The sequence below is a fragment of the Mirounga leonina genome, unplaced genomic scaffold, assembly GCF_011800145.1.
Source record: "Mirounga leonina isolate KUSES-001 unplaced genomic scaffold, KU_Mleo_1.0 Mir_376, whole genome shotgun sequence".
Lineage (NCBI taxonomy): Eukaryota > Metazoa > Chordata > Mammalia > Carnivora > Phocidae > Mirounga > Mirounga leonina.
The window spans coordinates 7,177,477-7,200,525 of NW_023270718.1; the positions used below are offsets into that span (position 1 = coordinate 7,177,477).

The window sequence follows — 23,049 nt, forward strand, 5'->3', positions numbered from 1 at the left end:
CCGCCTGGCCCCGCCCTCACAACATCTTGGCTCCGCGGGACATTTCAGTTTCACTCCCATTACCGGAAGCGCTCTTCCATAGCTCCGCCCCATCCTGCCCCCTGGGTTTAGGGCCAAGGTGTGGGCAGGGCGTGAGTTCCCCTATTGCCGGAAGCGCAATATCTGGGCCTCGCCCCAGCCCCGCCCACAGGCGGTGTGCGTCAGAGCGAGGCCACTGTTCGCACCCCGCTCATTACCGGAAGCACTCTCCGCGGGCCCTGCCCAATCCCGCCGTTCCCCCGGCGCGCAAGCGCAGCTTTTCACCGACCCGGAAGCAGCTGGCAGGGAGCGAACGTCAAATTGGCCTCTGAGGGTTTTGAACTTTCTCTTTTCTACGTGAGCGTCTCAGTCCCCAGGCCTGCACCCCTGGGGCTGGGGTCTCCGCGCACGTTAGAGTCGCCTCAGCCCCGCCTCCCACCGCGGTAAGTAGGGCGTCGCGGAGAGACGCTCGGAGCCCTGCGAGCGGCGCTGCCGGCGCGGGGGTCCCGGTGCGTTCAGGTCCCCATCTTTCGGAGTCGGTCCCCGCCTGTGGTCTCCCGGCCCTCGGGCCTTCAGACGCCGCCTGCCGCGTTGTCTCCTTGCTCCACGCCGTCCCTGGGCACCGCTCGCACCCGCGCCGTGGGGGTCCGGGGAGATGGGCGAGTGCCCGGCTCGGCCCAGAGAGGCGCGGAGTCTCCCCCTGGCCCTGGGATCGCGCAGACCCCGCCGCCCTGCTGAGATCCCCCCCGTGCAGCCCCGCGTGCAGTGAGAGGACCGATGCCCGGGGACGGCGCCGTCCTCGGTGCGGGCTTTCGGGCGGAAGATCGCGGGGAGTCACGGAGCCCGTCCCCTCCCCGCCGCGAGGATGGGGGGCCTCGTGGAAGCCGTGCCTGCAGAAGGAAGGCCCGGGCAGCGGCCGGCGAGGGAGAGAGGGGGAGCCCGAGAGAGAGAACGGCGGAGGAAAGACCCGTGAGACGGCCCGTGAAGAGACGGCAAGAGAGAGGCTGCGGGAGGGACCTGCCAGTGAGGCCGTGGGAGCGAAGACAGTAACTCAGGAAGGTCGCAAGCGGAGAAAGGAAAAGAGCGAAACGTGGAGGAAAGGGAGGCGCTCCAGAAGAAGGGGAGCGGAACAGTCGGGGCCCTGGTTATCGGAAGTGGGGCAACAGGGCGAGGTGCTTCGCGCAGACAGCGGGGAGGAAATGGTTGTGAGCCTGCGATCGGTAGGGATGACCGCCCGGAGGGACACAGCGGTGCGAGAGCTTAGCCAGAGGGGGCGCCAGTGAGTCGGGGCGGAGGGGACGGAACTGGGGGAGCCCAGGACACAGATGGGGGCGGGGCGGGGAGAGAGGCCGAAATTGACGGAGATCGGAGCAGTCGGGAAGCTGGGGCTCAAAGAGTGAGGGGAGGTGGAAGAGGTCTCAGGAGTTCCCCGGAAAGTGTAGGTGTAGGGAAAGGAAGAGAGAAAAGGGGAGAAAGCGAGGGAGGAGACAGGGGAATCACAGGAAAGGAGAAACAGTGGAGAGAATCAGGAAAGAGAAAGACATGAACAGAGTAATAGACAAATCCTTTCGGGGGAGAAAGAAGGGGAAGGCAGATCTGGGTGAGTGGTGGTTAATGAGTCATGGGTGATTCAGTTGTGATGCAGTGACCTGTGTCTCCATAATGTATTTAACTTTAAATTTGCTCGTTTGAATTGGACAGTTGAGAAAGAGAATTACAAAACTGTGTATAAGGCTTGTGCATTTTATAATTATTAGCATCATAAGATAGCTTGCATTTGCAACCCTTAATCAGCCAGAGAGAGGGGAGAGACCTGTGTCAGTCATTTATGGGTCACCCTCTTATCCTGAGATCCTATGGGGAGATGGACTAGAACTAGAAATTCCTGAATCGCTCCTTGCATGATGATTTTTAAAGCAATATTAAAAGTGCTTCTTTTTCTTTGAAATGGATTTACTTTTTCTTTCTACGTCTCTTGCATTTAATTCATTTTTTAAGCCAAATTGAGGTAAATGTTAGTGTATTGGATATTTGCTATTCTGTAAATAATCATTAACTTCTGCAATAAGTTTTGGTAAAATCTTAAACCAGCTCTTATGATTCTTTTCTAAATATTAGGTAGTTGCATAATGTTAAAAGCTTTGACCCCCAAGCATTGCTTGGGTGGCTCAGTCAGTTAAGCATCTAACTCTTGATATCAGCTCAGGTCATGATCTCAGGGTTGTGAGATCCATCCCCAGCCAGGGCTTTGCACTGGGGATGGAGTCTGCTTGGAATTCTCTCTCCCTCTCAGTCAACCAATAAAAGCTTTGACCCCGTTAGATACTAGATTTTTAAAAAAATTCCAACCTGGTTTTTTAAAAAATATATTGTATGTAATTCAGGTGAGAACCCTTGCATTCTTTCTACTCATCATCATATATTGGAACATTGTTTGGTAGTTAGTAAATAACTCTGGACTATTTCAGTGTGAATCTGGTAAGGGTGCCCATAATCTTAACAGTCACAACCTAGTTTAGTAAGTTAGTGTAATATTCCACAGGGTCTCTTCTTCCTTGATGTCATTTGTCTACTTAGTGAGGTGTCAGCTCCAAAGGAGATGTCCCTTCAGGTCCCTCAGGTCCATTGTATGAACATATTGAAGGTGGGCTGGATTGACTCTGAACTTTGTTCCAGTAGAACTGACCTATTCATGGTAAGTTAATATGCTCAGAGCTTACTTCTGTAGCTGATCCTCTTTCAAAGTGTTCAGTACTAAATCTCTGTGTTTATCATTTTATATGTTTAAAATATTTCCCCATTGATGGGGCACCTGGGTGGGTCAGTCGGCTAGCTGGGCCTCTGCCTTCCACTCAGGTCATGATCCTGGGATCCTGAGATCTAGCCCCATCTTGGGCTCCCTCCTCAGCGGGGAGTCTGCTTCTCCCTCTCCCTCCCTCTCCTTGCTTGCTCTCTCTCTCATATAAGTAAGTGGAATCTTTAAAAATAAATAAATATTTCCCCATTGATTAAAACAACAAAAGAAGTTTCTTTTGGTCAGGCATATTTTGGATGATCCTGGAATTTTTCTTTTCTAATGTTATTTTTTATTTTAAGGAGTGCACTTTATTTATTTTTATTTACTTACTTACTTAACTTACTTATTTAAGTGAGCTCCACACCCAGTGTGGGGCTTGATCTCCCAATCCTGAGATAGAGTCTCATGCTGTACCTACTGAGCCAGCCAGGCACCCTGATCTTTGAATTTTTGAAAAGGAGTTGAGATGATAAGGATAAAGACAAAGTGCCCCATGCTTCATTTAGGCCACCCTTTCAAAATTCCAGTTACATGCAGTTCTCACTGAACTCAGATGTTCTCAAGGTAACTTGTGAAAAGGCTTCCCTCTTAGGCCTCAGTCATGGAGATGAAGTACAAGAGCAGGAAATCTGAGTGACCATGATCCCTAAAGTGATTGAAATTTTGCATGTGTGTCTGTGTGGCATTTTTCTGCTGGAGGGTTACCAGTTGTAATTAGAAGATTAAGTTGGTCCTAGCCCAACAACAACAAAAAATACTGTGAGGAAAGAGGCAAGGCGTAGCTCAGAGCCAGAGAATAAGGGAATAAATGACATCTATTTTTTTTTTAAAGATTTTATTTATTTATTTATTTGACAGACACACAGAGAGAGGGAACACAAGCAGGGGGAGTGGGAGAGAGAGAAGCAGGCTCCCCACAGAGCAGGGAGCCCAATGTGGGGCTCGATCCCAGGACCCTGGGATCATGACCTGAGCCGAAGGCAGACGCTTAACGACTGAGCCACCCAGGCACCCCAGAGAATAAATTTACATAGAGTAAATCTGAAGTCAGATCATGTCAGTTCCCAGCATTTAATTCTCCATTGGCTTCCCATCACCCGCATAAAAAAAATCCAGACTCCTGGGTATGACAGTGGAAAGCAAGACAACAAAAGAAAAATAGGTAAATGGTAAAAAAGTAGGCAAAAGACCACAATAGACATTTCTTCAGAAAAGATACACAGATGGATGGCCAATAAGCTCATGCAAACATGCTCAATGATCCTAATCATTAGGGGACTGCACATCAAAACCACAGGGCGATACTGCTTCATACCCAGTTGTGTGACTATATTCAAAAAAGGGGTACGGCTCAGAAAAGAACAAGCCCTGGAGAATGGGGTGAAACTAAAAGTATTGTGCACTGCCCCAAGCACTGTAAATGGTGCATTCCCATAAAAAAAAGTTAGTGATTTCTTTAAAAAAATAAACATAGAATTATGGTGGGTACATACCCAAAGAAATTGTAAACAGGAAAGTGATCAGGTATTTTTACATTTTCTAAATCTCCTGGTTAATTCACTGTCTTTGATCAGCAACATGTTGAACAGTGATCACTCCTTACTTTAAACATGTTTTTTCATGGCTATGAACAATCTTATCTATCATCGGTGCGTCTGTTTCAATTTTCTTCTCTCCATCCTCTGCTGATTTTTCCTTAACTCCCTGCTCTCTGATTGGAAGAGCACCCCACAGAATAGTCATGGACCTCTTCTCTTCTCTATACCCGGTGACTTTCCATGTGACCATATATCATTGCTTTAAATACCTAGGGGTCTCCCAGATTCACACTCCATCTTAGACCTCTGCCCTGAACGGTTTGTGTTGTCCACTTGTCTCCTTGACATCTCTGCTGGGACATCTCCACCTACGGTGTCCAAACATGACCTCCTGAACTCCTCCAGTTGTGTTCCTTGCAGTCCTCCACCTCCCAGAAAAGAGCAGTGCCATCTTCCTGGAGCTTTGGTGACCATCAAAATACACAGCATATTTTCAGAATATACGGTATATTACATTATCCATGTGTGTTTTCCCTTAAGGAGTGGAAAAGAAAAAAAAAAAAGAGAGTACAGGGCTTCCAAAATTCACTTGAGTTGGAGGAGAACATTGTCTGAAGACCATGGCTGGACATTCCTGATCTATTTCTGTGACCTGATCCCCTGCTTGTCTCCTCCTCCCTCACTGGGATTGAGGCCCACAGATGTCTTTGCTGTTCTTGAGGCCAGGGTCAGCACTGCCCCAGGGCTTTCCCAAGGGTGGTCCCTCTGTCTAGAATTCTCTGACTCTTCAAATGCAGGTGGTGCACTAGGTATTGGTTGTGATATCACCTTCTCGTGGGGCCATCTCTGATGGCCCATTGGGACACTGCCATGTCCCATTCCAGCCTCACACGAGCGTCCCACTCTGGCGTGTAATGCCTGCTCTGCATGGGTCTCTCTGCTCCTTGCTCTTCCACTGTCTGGATATGGGGACAGGGCCCTAGGAGGGAGCAGAGCCACAGGTGGGTGGGGTGCTGGGCTGGTCTCCTCTGGTGCTCCACCCTGACTTCCCATGGGATTGTGAGGCATTTTGCACATTCCTCCTGTGCCCAGTCCCCAGAGATTTCTCTTCTTGTGTTTGGGGTTATGGGGCTCAGCCTCAGTGGTTTTGAAAGTGCCCCAGCTGATTCTAATCTATATCCAGCATTGGGCACCAGGACTCCAGCTCATCCATTAATGAGAACTAAAAGCAGCCCCTGATCTCGAGAGAGGTGAGGGGGTGTGTTCTCTACATGGAGTGTTATCAGGGCGGGTCTGTGACTTTAAAGGGAGGGTTAGTGCAGCCCAGATCCCCACTGCTGCAGCTCGTGTGTGCTTCCCCAGGAGGGGAGTGAATTCTGCAGGAAGAGGTCACAACACTCACTTGCTGGTCTCCATGTAGCAGTACACTGTGCCTGAATCCCTCCTGTGGCAGTGGGCAGCAGAGCGGGGGGATCTCCCTGTGTGTGTGGTTGTGGTACAGGAAGGTGTATGTTGACCAAGTTCTAAACAGCATATATTTGACACTCAGGATTGACGTCTCAAGACCCATCTTGCCTGGCAGAGAAGCCCAGAGGAGGGAGAGGAGGAAAGCCCAGAGAGTCAGGAATGACTCATTCTCAGGTAAAGTCATATCTCAGTTCCTTGTTCTGTCATCTTGTGTCCTCACCTCCACGTGGCTGGGCTTCTCACACTCTGAAGTGTCCCTCCTGACATGTTTGCTCATGCTCACCCCAGGACCTGCCCTCAGCCCCTCTATCTGCCTGCAGATTCCAGCTCATACATTTCCATATATCTATTTAATGGAGATCGAAGTTAAATGTTATGTTAAAAAAATTTTTTGCAGGGTTGTTTTTGTAAGCAGACTAAATAGAATAACATTGACAATTTTATTTCCATTTAATACAATTTATTCACATTTATTGTACCAGAAATACTGAAATGCACATGAGTAAAAAATGAGAGATAATGAAGATTTATTCTAAAAATAGATGTCATTTAGAGACTCCAGCTTTGATTTCAGTTACTTTCAGTGTGTGTTTACGTATGCACACATGTGTATGGGCAGGAGCCTATAGTATGTAAAAAGATGTCATCATTTCGTAAATAAATTTTATTTTAACTTTGAAAGTATGTTTGAAATTTTTTTTTTTTTAAGATTTTATTTATTTATTTGAGAGAGAGAGACTGAGAGAGAGAGCACATGAGAAGGGGGAGGGTCGGGAGGGTCAGAGGGAGAAGCAGACTCCCTGCCGAGCAGGGAGCCGATGCGGGACTCGATCCAGGGACTCCAGGATCATGACCTGAGCCGAAGGCAGTCGCTTAACCAACTGAGCCACCAGGCACCCTGTTTGAAATATTTTTCATGGCCTTAAATTTTTTCTACACCATCACATAAATAAATAAATAAATAGCAGTAAGAATACTAACTATGTTTATGCATGTGTGTGTGCATGCAGATATGTTGACCTTTTATCCAGGCTTATGTTTCAACCTTGAACTTGTTTCATGTTTTCTCCATTAGAAAACGCTCTGTCAACAGACTTTTACTGTTGTATCTATTACTTTACTCTCTGATTGCTGCGAGTTCTATCCTAAAGCCTGACCACTTGGTTCAGGTGCAGGCTCCGCCATTTATTACCTGTTTGACCAGAGGCACATTCCTTAGAGTGTGTGTGACAGAGTTGGGTCCTGTGTAAGATGGGAACAAATACTAATTTAATGGGATGCTATGTCTTTAAACAAGTTAACACTTGCAAAGCATTAGAGTAATGCTTACCATATGGGGAGTGTTCAAAACTTTTAGTCCGCTTGGTTCTCATCAGCTTCCATTTTTCCAGTTTTCATCCTTCATTGACACTGCTATGCATTTGGTCATCCCTGAAGACCTAATTCATGCTCTAGCTTATGTAGAAATTAGCTGTCATGTGGCGTATACAACATACTATTTAGAACCTACATATAGTCTACCATTTGTTGACGTTTTTTCATTTGTCTGTTTTACCTGGCATAGTATTATAAAATTCAGTAGTTTAGCTGATGGAAATTCCCTGATGGAAAAGTGGAACAAATCCATATTGCTCAAAATTATCTTTAATATATTTATCTGATTATTTATTTCTGTCTAATTGACCCTTCTACCTCTTTCCTCCTCTCATTTTTGTGAAATAAGTACTCTTCTTATGGCCTCTTGGTGAAATGTGCTTTCATTTCAGGGACGCTTGACCTTCAGGGATGTGGCCATAGAATTCTCTCAGGAGGAGTGGGAGTGCCTGGACCCTGCTCAGAGGGCCTTGTACAGGGACGTGATGGTGGAGAACTACAGGAACCTGGTCTTCCTGGGTGAGGATTAGTTTCCCTACAGAGGTTGGGTACTGCTCTGGTGTATCTTTGTGTTTTTCTTGGGGATTTCTTGGGAACCCCTTTCCTGCTTGACTGAAATTGAAGCCCTGCTGATTCAGAAATGAAAAGCTTCCCAATGTGGGGTCTGGATTTTAAACGCAGATGATCATGCAGGTAGTGGTGGTGCTAGAAGGAACAAGACCTTATGTCAAAACTTTAAAATACCACATCCCCTGGTTTTACACCCGTAATTTTGATTTGGTCGTTGTGGGAAGAGAGCTGGATATCTGTATATATCAAACATTCAAGCATTAGGAAGAAGAATGTCACTGAACAAATTTGTGAAATGCTATTCTAGACCCGCCTGTAATGAATGTCCTTGGTCTCAGCTGACAAAGGACTGGGAAAACCCCAGGACATCATCTGCTGTTTTCCATATCAGCAGGAATCTCTTTCTGAGCTGAATATTATCTCCACTGTGGAGAGTACTTGCTCTGAAATGCTAAGAGTGGGGTAAAACAAGCAACAAAGCCCAGGTGGGTGGGAAGGTGTCAAAGATGTGAACACAAGTAGGGATAGATGGCAGAGAGAAAGTGACTTCCAGAAATGTCATTGGGAACATTCTCCCCGGATAGGAGAGGTGGTTGGAAAAGAAGAGTTGATTTCTCATGGGCTCTCAAAGGAACTTGTTGTTCTCCCTCTCCTTCACTCTCTTCTTTGTATGTGTGTGTTTCCTGCCCTCCTTGGTGGTTCTGCTGCTCTTGTAGCGACAAGGGCAGTATTTAACATGACCCAGACATGCTGTTCTCTGCCCCCCCAGGGCCCTTTACTGGTTCAACCTTGGCGAGCACATGAAGGGCTCTTTGTAAGGGGTATTCTTCCTTCCTTAGCCTCTCCTTCCCTACTCAGTCCACACAGATCTGATCTGAAGCTCCCCTTCGTCCTGACTGCAGGCCTTCTCCAGCTTGCATCCCATTTCATGTGCTGAGTGACCTGTCATGATGGGAACATCGGCTGCTCTTCTGCATCTGGGACTCCAGGCAGGAGCATGGCCTGTCTCAGGCCCTCTGCCTATTCCGTGCCTCTACCATATCCTCATTTCCACTTTCGCCCTTCAGGAGCATGTTTACTGGGAATAGAAGGGTGTTTTGAGATTGCTATTCAGCAGTGCTATATATAGAGAGGGTGGGGAAAACCTTTGATTCCCAGTCTTTCAAGGGGACTGTATCTCAGGCTTTGGGCCCTCAGCCTGGAGTCCGTAGGCAGACCCTAGGCCTGTTTGAACATCCCACAACATCAGACCCCCTTCCTTAATTTCCTGTCTTTGTCTCCCTCTTGTAGCTCCTCCTTAGTCTGGGAGTGTGGGAAACCCTTGGCTGTCCCTGATTTCCTGGTCTCTTAAGTTTGTATGGTGTTGCCTGTGAAATTTTCTTGGTTCTGAAATACAGTTCCTTAGCATCTGAAATTTTATCCTCATATTTTGGACAACTGGGCACTGTGGTGAACTCTGCCAGGAGGAATTTTACTGGGTAGAAGAACATTCTGGATGGAGAACACATACATTTAGATGTCAGAGCATCATCCTGCTAAGTAGAGACGTGGGCCCTGAAGCATCTGAGTAGTGTGGTCAGCATGGTCCAGGATGCTGACATTGAGTGTAGCATGAGAGCCTGGCTTATGGCTCCAGTTGTCCTTCCGGTTTTTGGTGTGTCACCAAAGTGTGTCTTGAGGACATTGTGGCAATGTTGATGGAGTACTGTAAGGATCATCCCCCTTAATTTGGCGTGAATAAGTTCAGGAATTTATTCTAGGGAGAAAAATGTCTGCCTTCATATCCTCATCTGTGAGACTGCTGACCAAACTATCATTCATGCAACAGTGTTCATTCCATGTGTGTGCCATTGTTCCTTCTTCAACAAATAAGATGTTGATTTATTGTGTTAAGGGAATTTATGAGTTCATGATGCCTACCTTATTGAATTCTACTGCATTTCTGTAGTTGAAAGTTCCTTTGATCTGCAGGGTTCCATGTATTACAAATGAACTTGTTATATATGTATTTGAATATTGATTATGTGTTTTTGATGACACTCATCAGTGTTCTTTGTTTTATACCTGTAATTTGTGGGACTGTTTGATCAGGGAATGAATGTTGTTTCATGTATTTTACAAGATTTGCTTCCTGAGTACTAAGGGATATGGAGGAGCAGTCTTAGTCCAAAAACCTTTATCTGGAATTTGGTGAAAATAAAATCATAGATATCTTTCCTATATCTGTTTTTCTTGAGTTAATACCTGCTTATTGACGAATACCTTTCTCATTGGAATGAATTTGGATTTTTAAAATTGAGCATATTGGGTATCTTGAGAATATGCTTTTGTTATGAAGTGACTGTGTTCAACCTCAGAAATATACAAAGAAATTCATTAATAATTTCTTTTATATTTTGGTTTTTCTATAGTATATCTTAAGTTTACTAAACATGACTTGTTAGGTTTTATATGAATTTTATAGAGATATTTTAAAGTTCAATTCAGATGCTTTATTGTTATATCATTTCCGTATCCAGATTCACCATGTAACTCTTGGTATGCTAAACTAATACCTAAATATCTAAGTTTATTTTATAGAAACATAGCCAATTTCTTACATTTCATGTACTTTACGTCACTATGACTTTTGATGCAGTTTTCCACCAAATGTGTAAAGTTCTGGAAATCCTTTTATTCATAACCCATGAAGACTGTTATGTTCTCAGGTGTTTTATAGTCTTACTATTACTGTTTCTTATGTTGACCACCTCTGCACATGGATCTTATGGCACTGGAAAATATTGTTTCTGCCCTTAAGTGCTACTGATAATAACGCCTTAGAAATTATTCCTTGATCTTGGTCATATGACCCTTAAGGTTGTATATAGTCTCCTGGTAATCTTTGTGAAGTCAGGATTTATTAATTTGGGCAACTGGACATTAATTTTTATTTATTCATGATAACTTTATGTTTACAAATCCATATGACAGTAACACCCCTCACCTCATGTCCGTTTCGTGTGTGAAACTATGTTGAGAGATTCAGTAACAGAATTTCAGGTAATTAGAGGCAGCCAGCCTAAGAGAAACTGTTATTTCTACATAATATAAGCAGACTTAGCTTCAAAATTTTAACATATTAAAATCAGAAAATACCTATTTTTTAAATCTACTGTGAAATTAATCACTCACATTTTTAGTTATTTAAAAAATGAACTTTTAGGGCGCCTGGGTGTCTCAGTCGTGAAGTGTCTGCCTTCGACTCAGGTCATGATCCCAGGGTCCTGGGATCGAGTCCCACATTGGGCTCCTGGCTCGGTGGGAAGCCTGATTCTCTCTCTCCGACTCCCTCTCCTTGTGTTTCTGCTCTCGCTATCTCTGTCAAATAAATAAAATCTTTAAAAAAAAAATTTTAAAAAAATGAACTTTTAATCAAACTGGAATTCACATGACATAAAATTAACCATTTATGTTTTATTTTTTTAAATTATGTTATGTTAGTCACCATACAGTGCATCATTAGTTTTTGATGTAGTGTTCCATGATTCATTATTTGTGTATAACACCCAGTGCTCTTTGCAACACGTACTTTCCTTAATAACCATCACTCATCCCCCACCCACCTCCCCTCTGAAACCCTCAGATTGTTTCCCGAGACCATAGTGTCTCATGGTTCATCTCTCCCTCTGACTTCTCCCCTTTCAGTTTTCCCTTCCTTCCCCCCAGTTTCCTCCGTGCTATTCCTTATGTTCCACCCCTCTAGTTCCATCCTTGTTGATGCAAATAGTGCGTATGCATCCTTTCTGATGGCTGAGTAATATTCCATTGTATATATGAATCACATCTTCTTTATCCATTCGTCTTTTGAAGGGCATCTTGGCTTCTTTCACAGTTTGGCTATTGTGGACATTGCTGCTATGAACATTGGGGTGCATATGGCCCTTCTTTTCACTACATCTGTACCTTTGGGGTAAATACCCAGGAGTGCAATTGCTGGGTCATAGGGGAGCTCTATTTTTAACTGTTTGAGGAACCTCCATACTGTTTTCCAAAGTGCATGTACCAACTTGCATTCCCACCAACAGTGTAAGAGGTTTCCCCTTTCTCCACATCCTCTCCAACATTTGTTGTTTCCTGTCTTGTTAATTTTTGCCATTCTAACTGGTGTAAGGTGGTATCTCAATGTGGTTTTGATTTGAATTTCCTGATGCCTAATGATGTTGAACATTTTTTCATGTGTCTGTTAGCCATTTCTATGTCTTCTTCAGAGAAGTGTGTATCCATGTCTTCTGCCCATTTTTTGACTGGTTATTTGTTTTTTGGGTGTTGAGTTTGAGAAGTTCTTTATAGATCTTGGATACCAGCCCTTTATCTGTAATGTCATTTGCAAATATCTTCTCCCATTCCGTGGGTTGCCTCTTAGTTTTGTTGATTGTTTCCTTTGCTGTGCAGAAGATTTTATCTTGATGAAGTCCCAGAAGTTCATTTTTGCCTTTGTTTCCCTTGCCTTTGGAGACATGTCCTGAAAGAATTTGCTGTGGCTGAGGTCGAAGAGGTTACTGCCTGTGTTCTCCTCTAGGATTTGGATGGATTCCTGTCTCTCATTGAGGTCTTTCATCCATTTAGAGTTTATCTTTGTGTATGGTGTAAGGGAATGTTCGAGTTTCATTCTTCTGTATATAGCTGTCCAATTTTCCCAGCATCATTTATTGAAAAGACTGTCTTTTTTCCATTGCATATTTTTCCCTGATTTGTTGAAGATTAGTTGACCATAGAGTTGAGGGTCCATATCTGGGCTCTCTATTCAGTTCCATTGATCCATGTGTCTGCTTCTGTGTCAGCACCATGCTGTCTTGGTGATCACAGCTTTGTAATACAGCCTGAAATCAGGCAATGTGATGCCCCCAGCTTTGTTTTTCTTTTTCAATGATTTGGGGTCTTTTCTGGTTCCATACAAATTTTAGGATTGTTTGTTCCAGCACTTTGAAAAATGCCATTGGTATTTTGATTGGGACGGCATTGAAAGAATAGATTGCTCTGGGCAGCATAGACATTTTCACAATGTTTATTCTTCTGATCCATGAGCATGGAATGTTTTTCCATCTTTTTGTGTTTTCAATTTCTTTCATAAGTGTTCTGTAGTTTCTAGGGTACAGATACTTTACCTCTTTGGTTAGGTTTATTCCAAGGTATCTTATGGTTTTTGGTGTTATTGTAAATGGAATCAATTCCCTAATTTCTCTTTCTACAGTTACGTTGTTAGTGTATAGGAAAGCAACTGATTTCTGTGCATTGATTTTTGTACCCTGCCATATTACTGAATTGCTGTATGAGTTCTAGTAATTTGGGGGTGGAGTCTTTTTGGTTTTCCACATAGAGTATCATGTCATCTGGGAAGAGAGAGAGTTTGACTTCTTCTTTGCCAATTTGAATACCTTTAATTTCTTTTTGTTGTCTGATTGCTGTTGCTAGGACTTCTACTACTATGTTGAGCAATAGTGGTGAGAGTGGGCATCCTTGTGGTGTTCCTGATCTTAAGGAAAAAGCTCTCAGCTTTTCCTCATTGAGAATGATATTCACTGTGGGCTTTTCATAGATGGTTTTTGTGAACTTGAGGAATGTTCCCCCATCCCTACACTCTGAAGAGTTTTAATCAGGAAAGGATGCTGTATTTTGTCAAATGCTTTTTCTGCATCAATTGAGAGGACCATATGGTTCTTTTCTATTATTAATATGTTCTATCACACTGATTGATTTGCAAATACTCAACCACCCTTGCATCCCAGGATTAAATCCCACCTGGTTGTGATGGATAATCCTTTTAAAGTACTGTTGGCTAGGATCTTGTTGAGTATCTTGGCATCCATATTCATTAGGGACATTGGTCTGTAATTCTCCTTTTTGATGGGGTATTTGCCTGGTTTTGGGATCAAGGTAATGCTGGCCTCAGAATGAGTTTGGAAGTTTTCCTTCTGTTTCTATTTTTTTGAAACAGTGTCAGCAGAATAGGTGCTGTTTCTTCTTTAAATGTTTGGTAGTATTCCCCTGGGAATCCATCTGGCCCTGGGCTCTTGTTTTTTGGGAGGTTTTTGATCACTGCTTCAATTATGCTACTGGTTATTGGTCTGTTCAGATTGTCAATTTCTTTCTGTTTCAGTCTTGGTCATTTATAACTTTCCAGGAAGGCATCCATTTCTTCCAGGTTACTTAATTTATTGGCATATAGTTGCTGATAATAATTTCTAATAATGGTTTCTATTTCCTTGGTGTTAGTTGTGATCTCTCCCCTTTCATTCATAATTTTATTAATTTCGGTTCTTTCTCTTTTCTTTTGGATGAGTCTGGCCACAGGTTTATTGATCTGTTAATTCTTTCAAAGAACCAGCTTCTAGTTTCATTGACCTGCTCTACTGTTTTTCTGGTTTCTATTTCATTGATCTCTGCTCTCATCTCAATTATTTCTCTTCTCCTGCTTGGTTTAGGTTTTATTTGCTTTTTCTTCTCCAGTTCCTTTAGGTGTAAGGTTAGCTTGTGCATTTGGGATTTTTCTACTTTTTTGAGTGAGGCTTGGATGGCTATGTATTTCCCCCTTAGGACCACCTTTGCAGTATTACATAAGTTTTGGACCAATGTGTTTTCGTTCTCATTGGTTTCCATGAATTGTTTAAGTTCTTCTTTAATTTTCTGGTTGATCCAAACATTCTTAAGCAGGATGGTCTTTAGCTTCCAAGTGTTGAATTCCTTCCAAATTATTTCAAAGCACTGTGGTCTGAAAATATGCAGGGAATAATCTCAATCTTTTGGTATTGATTGAGACCTGATTTGTGACCCAGTATGTGGTCTATTCTGGAGAAAGTTCCATGTATGTTCAAGAAGGATGAGTATTCTGTTGTTTTAGGGTGGAATGTTCTGTATATATCTATGAGATCCATCTGGTCCAATTTGTCATTCAAATATCTTGTTTCTTTGTTGATCTTCTGCTTAGATCTCTTTATTGCTGAGAGTGGAGTGTTGAGGTCTCCTTTATTTTGGTTAACAGTTGGCTTATGTAGTTGCCTGCTCCCATGTTGGGGGCATAGATATTTACAACTGTTAGATCTTCTTGTTGGATAGACCCTTTAAGAATGATATAGTGTTCCTCTGTATCTCTTACTACAGTCTTTAGGTTAAAATCTTAATTTTTCTGACATGAGAATTGCTACCCCAGCTTTCATTTGAGGTCTGTTGGCATGAAAAATGGTTCTCACTCTCAGTGAGATGTATCTTTAGGTTCAGAATGAGTCTCTTGTAGACAGCATATGGATGGGTCATGTCTTTTTATCCAGTCTGCAACCCTGTGCTGTTTCATGGGAGCATTTAGGCCATTCACGTTGAGAGTGATTATTGAAAGATATGATTTTAGTGCCATCCTGTTGCCTGTGAAGTCCCTGTTTCTATAAATTGTCTCTGTAAATTTCTGGTCTAGACTACTCTTGGGTTCTTTCTTCTTTTATAGACCCCCCCTTTCTTGCAGGGCTGGCTTGGCGGTCACATACTCTTTCAGTTTCTGCCGGTCCTGGCAGCTCCTTGTCTCTCCATCCATTCTGAATGACAGCCTTGCTGGATAAAGTATCCTTGGCTGCATGTTCTTCTCATTTAGTACCCTGAATATGTCTTGCCAGCCCTTTCTGGCTTGCCAGGTCTCTGTGGACAGGTCTGACATTATTCTGATGTTCCTCCCTGTGTATGTAAGAAATCTCTTCCCCCTAGCTTCTTTCAGGATTGTTTCCTTGGTTCTAAGATTTGCGAGTTTTCCTATTATATGTTGAGGCGCTGATCTGTTCTGTTTGATCTTGGGAGTGGTCCTCTCTGCCTCTTGGACATGAATGTTTGTTTCATTCCCCAGATTAGGGAAGTTCTCAGCCATGATTTGCTCACATATATCTTCTAGTCCTCTCTCTCTTTCCACCCCCTCAGGGATCCCAGTAATTCTGACATTGGAACATTTCATGGCATCAATAATCTCTCTCAGTCTGATCTCTTGGGATTTCAGGAGTTTATCCCAGGCCTCCTCAGCTTCTTTCTTTTCTATCATCTTATCTTCTGGCTCACTAATTCGTTCTTCTGTCTCATTTACCCTAGCTGCCAGAGTATCCAGTTTAGACTGCATCTCATTCATAGCATTTTTAAGTTCGGCCTGATTAGATCTCATTTCTGCCCTTAGAGATTCTATATTGTCACTAATATTTTTCTCAAGTCTTGTTATCAACTTCATAATTGCTACTCTGAAGTCTGTCTCTGACATCTTGCTGATATACATATCCATTAGGTCTGGGCAGAGGCCATAGTCTCTGATTCTTTTCTTTGTTGTGGGTTCCTTCTCTTAGTCATTCTTTTGAGGGTGGTTGAGGGAATGTACAGAGTCCAAAGTATTAACCATGACCCAAGCAAGATGCACCTGTTTTATAGGGACCCCAGGGTTGTCTTCCTCTTGTTCTTCCAGCCTGTCTTCTGGGGGAGGGGCCTGCTGTGCTGTTACTCAGGCAACCCTGCTTGGGCAAAGTTGCGGTGCCCCCTGTGGGGGGGAGGGGGGAGTTGGGCTCAGTGAAAACCGTTTTTTTGAGCTTTTGTTCTCTGGCATTCTATCACCTTCCCAGTGCCAGCTCCTGGCTGCTCCCTCCCCCTTCTGTTTGTTTTCTGATATCTGCCCACAGAATCAACGGCTCCACCCTTCATACCTCGAGACTGCTGGAGATTTTCTGCTTGTAGAGATCCAGATAGATATTCTTATATTTCAGGCTGATTTCATAGGTGCTCAGAATGGTTTGATACATATCCAGCTAAATTCAGGAGACCGGTTGAAATAGGATCCCCTACTCCTCCGCCATCTTGCCCGGAATCATTTCAGTGGCATTTAGTGCATTTACCAGTTGTCCAACTACCACCTCTGCCTAAGTGCACAACATTCCCATCACTCCAAATTACTGTCCATTACCCATAAATCAGTTTCTCCACATTTTCTTATTGCCAGTCCCTGAAATTACCAGTCTGCATTGTGTCTCTGTTTATTCATTATAGATTTCTTCTTTTTCAATATTGTCTGGACTCTTCAGGGCCTGTCGCAGTTCCATATGTATTGGATTATGTTTTCCATTTCTCCAAGGAAGGTTTCTAGAATTTTCATAATGTGTATATAGAATACCTAGACCACTTTGGTAGATGTTATCATCTTTAAAAATATGATATCTTCCAACCCATAAATATGAAATGTCTTTTCTATTTATTTTGGTGTTTAATTTCTCTCAAAAGCATTTTATGCTTTTCAGTCTACAGGTCTTTCACTGCCTGTGTTAAGATTTTTTTCTAGGTATTTTATTTCTTGGATGTTTCATTATATATATATGGAGTATTTTAACATTTCCTTCCCAGATTGTTCATAATAGTTTATAAGGCACAACTGCTTTCATGTGTTGATACTGTGTCCTGCAATCTTCCTGACATCATTAGGACACATTGTTAGAGTAGGTTGTGTGTGTGTGTTTTTTTTAAAGATTTTATTTATTCATTTGACAGAGAGAGAGAGGGCACAAGTAGAGGGAAGGGCAGGCAGAGAGAGCTAGAAGCAGGCTCCAGGCTGAGCAGGGAGCCCGTCCTGGGGCTGGATCTCAGGACCCTGGGACCATGACCTAAGCCGAAGGCAGAGGCTTAACTGACCAAGCCACCGAGGCGCCCTGTGTGTGTGTATTTTATGGAATTTTTTATACATAGTATCATGTCATCGGCACATAGAGATTATTGTCCTTTTTCTTCCCCAATATGTATATTTAAAATTTTTTTTTCTTTCTTTTTTTGTCTTATTGGTCCTGGTAAAATTTGCAATACAGTGTTGGATAGCATTGATAAAAGTCAGTATTCCATCACGTATTCCTTATCCTAGGGGGAGAGTATTACTCTTTCACCATTGACTATGATATGAACTGTGGGTTTTTTATAATAGACCTTTAAGAAGTTGAGGAAGTTCACTTCTGTTTTAAGTATGCTGGTGTTTTTTGTTTTTTTTTTTAAAGATTTTATTTATTTATTTGACAGAGAGAGACACAGCGAGAGAGGGAACACAAGCAGAGGGAATGGGAGAGGGAGAAGCAGGCTTCCCGCAGAGCAGAGAGCCCGATGTGGGGCTCGATCCCAGGACGCTGGGATCATGACCTGAGCCGAAGGCAGACGCTTAACGACTGAGCCACCCAGGCACCCCAGTATGCTGGTGTTTTTAACATGAAAGAGTTCTAGGTTTTTTTAGATATTCTGTAGACAATGAGATGATTGTATAGGTTTTTCTTTTTTTCTTTTTACTATTAATCTAGGTTATTATATTGATAGATGTTTACATGTTGAATTGTCAATCCTTGAATTCTTGGAGTAAGTCCCACTTGTTTATGTTGTGTAATTTTAACCTACTGTGTATTTAATTGGACAGTATGTTAATGAAGATATTTGCATCTATATTAATAAGTTATATTGGTTTATCATTTTCTTTTCATGTGCTGTCTTTGGTTTGGTATCAGAATAATGTTGGCCTCAGGGAATGAGTTAAGAAGTGTTCATTCTTGGGGGGACTGGGAGGGAAAAAAAAGAAGTGTTCCCTCTTATTTCTTGTTGTGGTGGTTTAGTTATAAGGAACTTCCTCACCTTTTGTTTATCTTGGAAGTTGTAATTGGTTGACTTTTTTGTCCCCCCCCCCTTATCTGTCAACATTTTAAATATCTTATCCCATTGTCTCTGGACTTCATGATTTGGCTAAAAAATCAGCTCTGAAAGTTATTATGCGTCCTTTGTATGTGATGCTTCTCCCTTCCTGCTTTCAAAGTTCTCTTTTTTACCTTTGTCTTTCCACATATTGATTATGATATGTTGCAGTGTGCATCTCTGTTGCAGTTTTTCTTAATTGCATATTCACTGAGTTCTTAGATTTGTAGACTCTGGTCTTTTAACATTTAAGAAATTGTCTACCATACTTCTTCAATAATCCTGCCTCCTCCTCTTTCTCCTTTCTTTTTGGGACTCCCATTGTTCATATGTTGGCCCACATGATGTTGTCCTGCAGCACCATTAGACTCTATTCACTTATACTCAGTCTTTTTCTTTGTGTTCCTCATACAGGGTAATTTCAACTGATCCCCTACCAGTTATCTGAATCTTACTTCCACCTCATTAGACCTGATATTGAACCTCTCTATGAAATTTTTCTTCTCTTTTTTTCTTAAGATTTTATTTATTTATTTGAGAGAGGGAGAACATGAGCGTGGGAAAGGGCAGAGGGAGAGGAATAATCAGACTCCCTGCTGAGAAGGGAGCCCAATGTGGGGCTCGATCCCAGGACCCTGAGATCATGACCTGAGCTGAAGTCAGACGCTTAACCAGCTGAGCCAGCTAGGTGCCCTTCTGAAATATTTCAATTCGGGTTCAGCTTCAGAATGTGTTTGGTTTCTTTTTCCATCTTCTGTCTCTTTACTGATATTCTGTTGTTTATTTAAACAGTTTTCCTGATTGCTTTTTAATTCTTTGTCCATCATTCCCTTTAGCTTAAATAGTTGAATTAAGGGCGCCTGGGTGGCTCAGTTGGTTAAGTGACTGCCTTTGGCTTAGGTCATGATCCTGGAGTCCCGGGATCGAGTCCCGCATCGGGCTCCCTGCTCGGCAGGGAGTCTGCTTTGCCCTCTGACCCTATCCCCTCTCATGTGGTCTTTCTCATTCTTGCTCTCTCAAACAAATAAATAAAATCTTAAAAAAAAAAAATAGTTGAATTAAAGTGTGTGTTTAGTAAGTCCAAAACTGGGCTTCCTTAGGGCCAGATTTTAGTTATTTATTTAATATTTATTTTTCTGTATGGGTTCTGCTTTATTGTTGTGTTGCCTCTTTTGTAACTTCTTGTTGAAAACGGGACATTTTGAATGTTGAAACTTTGGAAATCATAATATTATTCCTTCCCAGGGTTTCTTATGTTTATGATTGTTGCGTATTTATTTCCCTCAACAAATTTTGTGTGGCGTATTTTCTTTGTTACGTGTGGCCATTGATGCCTTTGGTTCACTTATTGGTCAGCTAGTGATTGAGCAGATTTCCTGAAACAGCTAGAACCAAACACAAATCAACTTTCCACTCTTTGTAGCTGAGGGTGTGTGTGTGTGTGTGTGTGTGTGTGTGTTGGGGAGTGCATGAACCATACAGGGTACAAGTTTAAGACAACAGTGCCTTAGTGCCTTATCCTTCACTACTGCTTGCTCACAATCTGCTGGTCAGCTGGAGGTATACGCTTGGGGCCTTCTCCGGTCTTTTCTCTTGTGTCTGGTCCTGGGCATGCCTGCAACCTTCTAGGGTCCCTGGAATATGTGGGGGATTTTCAAAGCCTTATTTCCCAGTGCACCTCACTCCTCAATGCTTTTCTCAGGATTTTCAGTTTGCCCATTGTTTGTGCCAATTGTTATCCCTGCCCTAGGTGGCAGTGGCTACTAGACTTACCTTTAAATATTTGTGACGAATGGCTCCTGGTTATTATCTCCATTTAGGTAGAGATCTGAGGTAGGCCAAAGAAAGCAAGCATTTTGAGCCACTCCTTCAGGGAGCCAGCAGGCAGATTAAAGAAACAAACAAATAACCAGTCACAATTCTTTGAAGATGCCGTCTCTTCCCTGAGGTTTGGGAAGCCTGTATCCCTTGCACACTGCCATCTTCAAGGCCACTTCCTAGCTGGGATGCAGGGCACAGAGTCAGGGCAAGTTAAAACAGCTACCTTTTTCTTGATTAAGAGTGTGCCTTGTTGCTGGAATCCCGTGATTAATTTCCAGGGTTCTCATAAAGTTCATTCTGACAGTTTTTGGTAGTTCATCTCCTGCTGGAGTCTCCTGGAGTTCCCTTCTTTGCCATTTCCATGTCACAGAGACCCACTGTTAATCTCTATACTATTACATATTTATCAGAACTTCTGTTTCACAATGGATGATTTCAACATATTTTCCATTTATGATATTGTGTGCTTCTCCTGAAATTCAGCCTCTTTCTTTTTTTTCTTATGGGTGAATTGTTTAAAATTCTAATGCCTATATATATTTCTTACAAATATACATATTCCTTAATAACTGCTGAATTTGTCTGGGGTTACTAACATGTTTATTTTTTCATTATTAATAGATAATTGCAGCATAGATTATGGAATATAAGTACAGGTTATTATTAACATTGCAGTATGCCTCTTCTACATGGATGCAGTTTTATAGCAAGTATTCAGAATATTTTGTTATTCTTAAAGCTTTGTTTTAATGTTGTGTACAGTAAGTATTTGATAATTGAGTTTGATAGGTATTTTTCTTTTAAATATGAGCCACCTTTATGCCTCCTCTAGGTTGCTATGATCTTTGGGATACCTGTAGAAAATTCCGAAGTTTTCAGGGCTGTTGTAACTTTCGATCATAGGGCATTTATAAATAGGCTTCTCTGAAAATAATTTGAACTACCTGTAATCAGCCTTTCTTTATTGTGAAATCTTATCCTTTGTGTTTCTGTTCATTTGCATACAATGGTTGACAAATGTAATAGCTTTGTAATTACGAGTTTTGTTTTTGGTGTAATACTTTTCATTATAAAATCCCCATCTTCAAACTCTGGTTAATAGGAAGCCTATGATTCTTTATATCTTACAGATATCTCTACCAGATGTGTGAGCAAAGAATTACCACCAAAAGAAGACATTAATAATGGAGAATTATTCCAAACATTAATTTTGGAAAGACACATAAGACATGAGTTTGAGGATTTTGATTTGAGAAAAATCCAAGATGTGAACAAATTTGAGACTCAGTGGCTTTATGAAGAAAAAAATTATGTAGAAGACACTGCAACCCATTACAAAAATCTCGCCTGTAGAGAACATCAACAACACCATAAATTCTGTAATCATTTTCCTGTAAAGCACAATGTTTCCATAGGAAGAAATACATCTGAATATTACAAACATGATACAGTGAGTAAGGCACTAAAAAACAAGGTAGGTTATTTAGGAAGCAAGTATAGAAACTGTTCGGACAGTACACTTGGATTAAGCTTTCATTCACATCTGACTGAACTGCAGAGATTTCAGACCCAAGAGGAAATTCATGAAAGTAATCAAATTGAGAAGCCTACCAAAAAGACTTCAGTTTCACTTCAAAAAATTCCTTCTAGTGTCAAAACCAACATTTTTAATAAATATGGGAAGGTTCTTATGCATCCTTCATTACGGACACAACACCAGAAAACACCCAAAAGAGAAAAACCTTACAAATGTAATGAGTGTGGGAAGGCTTTTAGCCATTGCTCAACCTTAGCTAATCATCAAAGAGTTCATTCTGAGCAGAAACCTTACAAAGGTAATGAGTGTGGCAAAGCCTTTAAGAGGTTCTCAAACCTTACAAGGCATCAGAGAATCCATGCTGGAGAGAAAACATATAAATGTAATATATGTGGTAAAGATTTTGCCACACAGTCACATCTCTGGGGTCATGAGCGAATTCATACTGGAGAGAAGCCTTACAAATGTAACGAGTGTGGCAAAGCCTTTTCTGATGGTTCATATCTTGCTCAACATAAGAATTTCCATTCTGGACAGAAACCTTACAAATGTAATCAATGTGGCAAGGATTTTGCCACACGTTCACATCTCTGTATTCATAAGAGAATTCATACTGGAGAGAAACCATTTAGATGTAATGTATGTGGTAAGGATTTTATGATACCTTCACAGCTTTGGGGTCATGAGCGAATTCATACTGGAGAGAAGCCTTACAAATGTAGTGAGTGTGGCAAAGCCTTTTCTAGTGGTTCAAATCTTGCTCAACATAAGAGAATCCATTCTGGAGAGAAACCTTACAAATGTAATCAGTGTGGTAAGGATTTTACCACACGGTCATACCTTTGGAGTCATGAGAGAATTCATACTGGAGAGAAACCTTACAAATGTAATGAATGTGGCAAGGCCTTTATCAGGAGTTCAAATCTTACTCAACATAAGAGAGTTCATGATGGAGAGAAACCCTATAAATGTAATGTATGTGACAAGGCCTTTAGTCAGAATGCAAGCCTTACTGTTCACCAAAGAATTCATACTGGGGAGAAACCTTATAAATGTCATGAGTGTGGCAAAGCCTTTAAGCACTACTCAAGCATCAATAAACACCATAATACACATAGAGTGAAGATACAAATATAAAGTGTGTGGTAAGACTTTTATTAAATGGGGGCACCTGGGTGGCTCAGTCGTTAAGCGTCTGCCTTCAGCTCAGGTCCTGCGATCGA

The 23,049-nt window shown here is 42.0% G+C and overlaps 1 protein-coding gene across 2 annotated transcripts; it reads left to right on the top strand.

Moving 5' to 3' along the window:
* Positions 1-245: 245 nt before the first annotated feature.
* On the top strand, positions 246-23,049 carry LOC117997811 (zinc finger protein 677-like). Of its 2 annotated transcripts, none has more exons than XM_034986236.1 (4): positions 246-461; positions 5,903-5,994; positions 7,587-7,713; positions 21,420-23,049. In XM_034986236.1, exons 2-4 carry the CDS (start codon positions 5,980-5,982, stop codon positions 22,961-22,963), a joined length of 1,686 nt encoding a protein of 561 aa, XP_034842127.1. In that variant the 5' UTR covers positions 246-461; positions 5,903-5,979; the 3' UTR covers positions 22,964-23,049. The 2 variants fall into 2 exon arrangements, with proteins under 2 accessions (XP_034842127.1, XP_034842128.1); XM_034986237.1 differs by lacking the exon at positions 246-461 and adding an exon at positions 468-1,238.

What these genes read in the sequence shown, in the direction of transcription:
- LOC117997811 (XM_034986236.1), top strand. An exon ending in CAGGAACCTGGTCTTCCTGG is followed by an intron (nt 7,714 to 21,419) that starts GTGAGGATTAGT and finishes TATATCTTACAG; the next exon opens with ATATCTCTACCAGATGTGTG.